The sequence below is a fragment of the Crocodylus porosus genome, unplaced genomic scaffold (assembly GCF_001723895.1).
Source record: "Crocodylus porosus isolate Cpor-Errol unplaced genomic scaffold, CroPor_comp1, whole genome shotgun sequence".
Lineage (NCBI taxonomy): Eukaryota > Metazoa > Chordata > Crocodylia > Crocodylidae > Crocodylus > Crocodylus porosus.
In genome coordinates this window covers 163746943-163752424 of record NW_017728886.1, presented here as the reverse complement: position 1 = coordinate 163752424, position 5482 = coordinate 163746943, and the positions used below count along the sequence as shown (strand labels likewise).

The 5482-nt window shown below is 48.2% G+C and overlaps 1 protein-coding gene across 2 annotated transcripts in view; it reads left to right on the top strand.

Annotated features, from left to right (window-relative positions):
• The window catches only part of NFATC1 (nuclear factor of activated T-cells 1), a 149381-nt gene continuing 143899 nt past the window's right edge, over positions 1–5482 (top strand). The window contains exon 1 of one of the 2 annotated variants that reach the window (XM_019544718.1): positions 1–145. In XM_019544718.1, the coding sequence (XP_019400263.1) occupies positions 1–145 (145 nt within the window). The remainder of the gene's footprint in view (positions 146–5482) is intronic. The other variant, XM_019544727.1, reaches the window with a different exon arrangement.

Here is a 5482-nt window from a genome sequence, read left to right as displayed (position 1 = left end):
ATGCCAAGCGCCGGGGCTCCTCCTGCTCCTCCTAAGTTTCTGCCTGGACCTCCGGATCCAGCCAGAGGGAGAGAAACTTTGGTGGCTTTGCAGCGCTCCGTCTGCCCCTTCAGCAGCAGCAGCACCATGAAATCCGCAGAGGAAGGTAAAGACCCGGCTTGATCCCTGTTGCCGGCCACCCGGGATCCTTGCATGCTTCGGCGGGGGGCAGGCGGCGGCCGTGCCAGGGCCGAGCCAGGCATCGGCGGGTGCCGCCCGGGAGGAGGTGGAGCAGGGGCCGGCCGGTGCTGGCGCCCGCGGCAGTGATTGGGAAGCGGTGTCCCCCTGGTGTTTCCCCAAAGCAGCCTTGAGGTTTGAATGCGACTTCTTGCCAATAGGTGTCTCCTGTTCCTCTTGCGCCGCGTGAACTTGGCCTTGGCTGCTGGAGCCTTGAGTTGTGCTCAGCCTGCAGACGGTCCCATAAAATACAATGCGGCTCTTTTTCTTTTTCTATTTTCATTACTGCTGCTTTGGGGGGATCTGTCAGAGCTCAGGGCAGGTTCAGTTGAGATCCTGGCAGGAAGGAGCGATCTGCGGACGCTGGGACCTTGCCGGGGCCCGGGGAGCTGGGACGAGTGCGTGTGCTGTATATGTTAATGTTTGACATAGTTATTGTGGGCAGAACGAATTTAGCTGCTTGAATCACTTTGAACCACTAAATGCTAACATGCAAGAGCACATGGCATCGCCTGAATGATGATGAAATGCTATAAAACTTCCTCCCCCCTCCCTTTGGCCGGAATACACCCTGTCATTAAAATCAGTTGTAAGGTTTCAAAAATGAAAAACCCGTAAAAGAAAAAAAGAGCAAGAAAAAGGTCCCAGGATAGTTTGAAACCTAATCATGATGCCCCCTCCTCCCTCCAGGGTACCAAAATAAACTAACAAAAGCTCCAGAGCTTTTCTTTCCTCTTCCTTCCGTGTAGAGCAGGCAGCAGAGTCTGTGACGGGCACTGCTGCAGGAGGAGGCAGTCAGTGGGGGGTAAGATGCGACAGTTTTATTGCAACTTTATTTCCCTTGTGAATGGTCTCAGGCGGGCACATCACAAACGCGGGCTATGGGCACTGGCAGTGTTGGAGGGAAAGTGGCTTGGGTGCAGGTCTCTGCAAACCCTTCACTGTTAGTTTATTTTTCCCGTCCACCCACTTGCATGGGAGTCCATTTTGGCCCCAGGACATTTCCTCTCCTTCAAGCCTCCTAAACAATAACATCCTACTCAATAATGATGTTTATTTGGAGGCAAATGAAACTTCTAATCAAAGCCACTCGGCCGACTCCTCATTCGTCCTTGTGGATGACAGTCCCCTGTGGACACTAAACTGGGACCAGACACTTTCATCTCTTAGCAGGTGGAACATACTTCGCAGTTTTCTGCTTTGAAACCGATACTAGCACCTCTCTCTTCAGCACAGCCTCAAGTCTTCAAAGTCAGCCTCCGATTTGGGAGGGCCTTTGATAGATTTGAGGAGCAGTTTAAAGCAACTGAGCACGTCAGAATAAACATCCTAGGGGACCAGACAACTATTGAAACCACTCCGTATCTTTGGCGTTTATCCCGCAGCTCCGAAACTCCGGTTGGTTTTCTGAGTGATGAGTTTCCCCGGGAATGCTAGAGCGCTTTTAGGGTTTTTGGTTGTAGCCAGAGCGCTTTGAGACCTTTACACAGATGGTTTCAGGATGGGGCTTTATTTCAATTGAAAGAATCCTGCCGATCTAAAAGCTGCAAGTGCTGTTGGGTTCCTGGGCTGGGGGTAACATCTTTTTAAATGAAAAATGTATATTTGATATTTTAGTAAGTCCACATGTAGGTACCTAAAATAAGTGGGTTTATATTGACTTCACGCCTTTTGCTTCCTGATTCTTCCAATATCGTTTGCAGACGATGCTAAGATAATTAATGGACCATGTTAAAAAAATACCCGACCTTCCAAATCCAACTAAAATATGTAAATGGTGGCTTTTTTTAAAGGAGAGATCCTACTTTATTTCTGTGGTTTCTTGTGTATGAGCCTAGTGTTTCTGATGCCTGGGCTAAAATGTCACAAGCCGCCTGCAATAATTCATTTCAATGTTGATATATTTTGCAAGGGGCTCAGAAATTAGGCCAACCAGAAAGTATGACCTAATCCAGTAAATACATAGGAGAGCTCTGCAAATGAAGGTGTACCACTGCCAAATGGCGACAATCAGAGAAAATATGCTATTTTATATTTTCTCCGTGAAGAGACTATTGCATCGCTCCCGATGGAAAAACTTACTAAATAAAGCCTCATGGATCCGCACAATTATTCTTTGGACGCTTCCAATTGTATGGAGTCCCAGTGAGTTCAAATTCACTATGCAGGACTGTTCCTGAAAGTCTAAACTTTCATCCCGGGGTGATCCCCGGCCGGTGTCAGTTGTCCTGGCTCCACTGCAGTCAACTGAGTTATGACACTTTACACTAGCTAAGGATCGGCCCCAAAGTACTTCTTTTAAAGCAAACATGCACAATTCACAGCTTTATAGAAACAAAGCAGGTTGCCCCTTAAACGCCTTGGATTTCCCTAATTTAATGGCATAGCTTTAAGGCAGACGACTAACAAAACAGGACGCGTATACTCCCATCTTAACATATCCCATCGCCCGAGTTTTACATTTCTTTGCAGTTCTTCAGAGGGAAAGTGCCAATCTAAACATTTAATTGAAGACACTAATATTTGCGGAACTGGCATATCAAACCGTCTGCAAATTGCTGTAAACAAGAGAATCAATACTGAAAGAACCAGATGTGCAGCAACAAAAATGAACGCGATTCGATAGTAAGTTTAGCGGATATTTTTGAACAGTCTTTCTCCTCCCCCCATACCATTGTTAGGAAGCCAGATGGAGAAGAAATATCCTGCTAATAACAATTTATAGTTAATAGTTATTACTGGTTCATATAAGAAGGGAACGGGAACCCGTCAGAAGTGCTGCAAAACTAATCAACTGAAGGGCTGATGTTGACTTTGTAGGATGCTACCAGGGTTAGGATCAGCAGCAGTGTCATAAGGAGTGCCTGAGACAGCATAGTCCAGGGAGAGGACTTTCAATTTTCCTGTGCCAGGAGCTGTAATTTAGAAGAAAAAGGTCACAAAATACAAATATTGGCTTGGGAACCTTGTCTAAATCAGAGCGAACCAAACCCGAATATAATAATTGGTTAGAAAGAGAATTCCTACCTTCAAGGAGAAATGTGTCATGGGTTGCTGGGCTGAGTAAAAAGTGGCAATGCCTAGAAAACCAGTCACCAGAAAAAGCCCAACATTTTCAACCTTGGTGTCTAAGTTAGGCACCAGCTCCCGATTTAGGCACCTAATTAAACGGCCTGATTTTCATTTGTGCTGAGCCCCTTCATTGAAGTCCCCTTGGGAGCCCCAGCTATTTAAGAGCTTTAAAACCAGGCCACTGATTTTGGGTATCTTTGTGTGCATTCAGGCACTTTACATTACAGTGCTGGCTACAGAAGACAGGAAAGAGGAACATCTATTAGCCATTTTGGAGGAGATGTCCCATTCTCCTGCCATTTCCCCACCCCCTGCCCTCTCAAAACTCTTTGAAAAGAATTACCTTAATGATCCTGCTGTTCCAGATGGTGGTTTTAAGCTGATGCCAAGGCCTTTTACATACCCTGGTGATTCAGCCGCACAACTTAGAACAAACAGCTGGGAGCAAAGAAATAATGGAAACCCTGCATAGTCTGGGAAGGCTGGTACACAAGCATGACACAATGGATTCCCATTTGGCCTTGCCAATCGGCTGCACAGATGTGTCACTTACATCAAGAGGGACCCCTTTCCCTCCAAAATTAAAATCAAGTTACACCCCCCCACACGTGTCCCCCCCCCCCCCACACACACACACATACACCTTTCCCAGTTTTGGAGTTGATCCTTCTTCAAGGCAGGGGACAAGTCAGTTGTTAGGACTAGCTGGAACAACAACAGAAGTCAAGTGGCCACCACAAGTTCAATATCAGTTTAGTTAATTTCCTCAGGTCAAGCCAAGGCCTGTTGGTTGCCAGCACTGCATAAGCCATAACAGCCCATTTGTAACTGCAGCAAAGCTCTTTGTTATGAAGAGAGAGAGAGAGAGAGAGAGAGAGAGAGAGAGAGAGAGAGAGAGAGAGAGAGAAAACTATAATGGATTCTGATGGAAAAAATTGTATTTTCCTGGCACTTTGTAATGGAGCTTTTAGCCACTAGCCTGGAAAATGGTATTCCCTGAGTTTATAAGGGAATACCATTTCCATAGCTGCTTTAAAAAAAAAAAGGACAAAAAAAAAAGAAAAGAAAAAGTATTCCTTTGAAATCCAGCCCTAAATTCTGGGAGCTCAACAATTTCAGCTCAGTCCTGGCTCCTGGGGAGGTGAGGTCATTTGCACACTGCGGACTTAGGTAAACTGAAATAAGTGTGTTTCCAAAGAGAGGAGAAGAAAATCCTTGTTTAAAAAATCCCTTCATTTTTTTCAAACCAAAACAAGGCAGGCAAACAGCAGCTCCCAAGCTGGGAGCTCTATGACTATGAGCTGATGGGTTGGAGTAGACGGCCTCCGGCGGTCCCTTCCAGCCCCCTCCTATATGACTGCAGGGCAAAGTGAGGGTGCAGGCTGTGGGCACCAGCCACAATCCCCTTGAGTTGGAGACTGGCACAAAACAAGTTTGCAGATTCCCCTTAGTCTGGAAGACTTGCTCCAGGGATTTTCTCCTTCCTTTGCCCCCCACACGGGGCTGGTATCAAAGTCCCTTTGAAAATAGGCTTTTACAGCGGTTGGCACTAGTGGGTGCTGCAACTAAATCAGCAGCATCCTCAGACAGGAGCAGCCTCCCCGGGGCAAGACTTCAACATCAGAGCTGCTGGGGGGAGGGCAGCAAGGCCGGCTCCACTGGCTGTTGGGACTGCAGCCCTGCTTGCCACAGAGACATCCGGGGAGGGGTGTGTGTGTGTGTAACATGGGCGGTGTGTGTGTGACATGCTGGGGTGCATGTGTGTGGGTGAGTCCGTGCGACATGCTGGGGTGTGTTTGTACGTGTGTGTGTAACATGCTGTGTGTGTAACATGGCGGGGTGTAACATGCTGCTGTGAGTGTGTGTGACATGCTGGGGTGTGTGTATGTGTGTGTCCCATGGGGAGTGTAACATACTGGTGTGACATGCTCTCTGTGTATGTTTGTGTGTGTGTAACGTGGGGATGTAACATGCTGGTGTGTGTATGACATGCTGGGGGTGTGTAAGCTGGGGGGGGGACACTCCGGGGGTGTTTGCTCGTGTGTGCGCGTGTCCCGAGGGCCCGTCCGCCGCCCGGGGGAGACGAGAAAACTTTCCTGCGCGTGTTGCACCCAGTCCCAGCGCCGCGGGATCCCCGCGCCCTGCAGGCAGGAGCCGGGGCCGGGGGAGGGGGAGCGGCCCCGGCCCCAGCCCC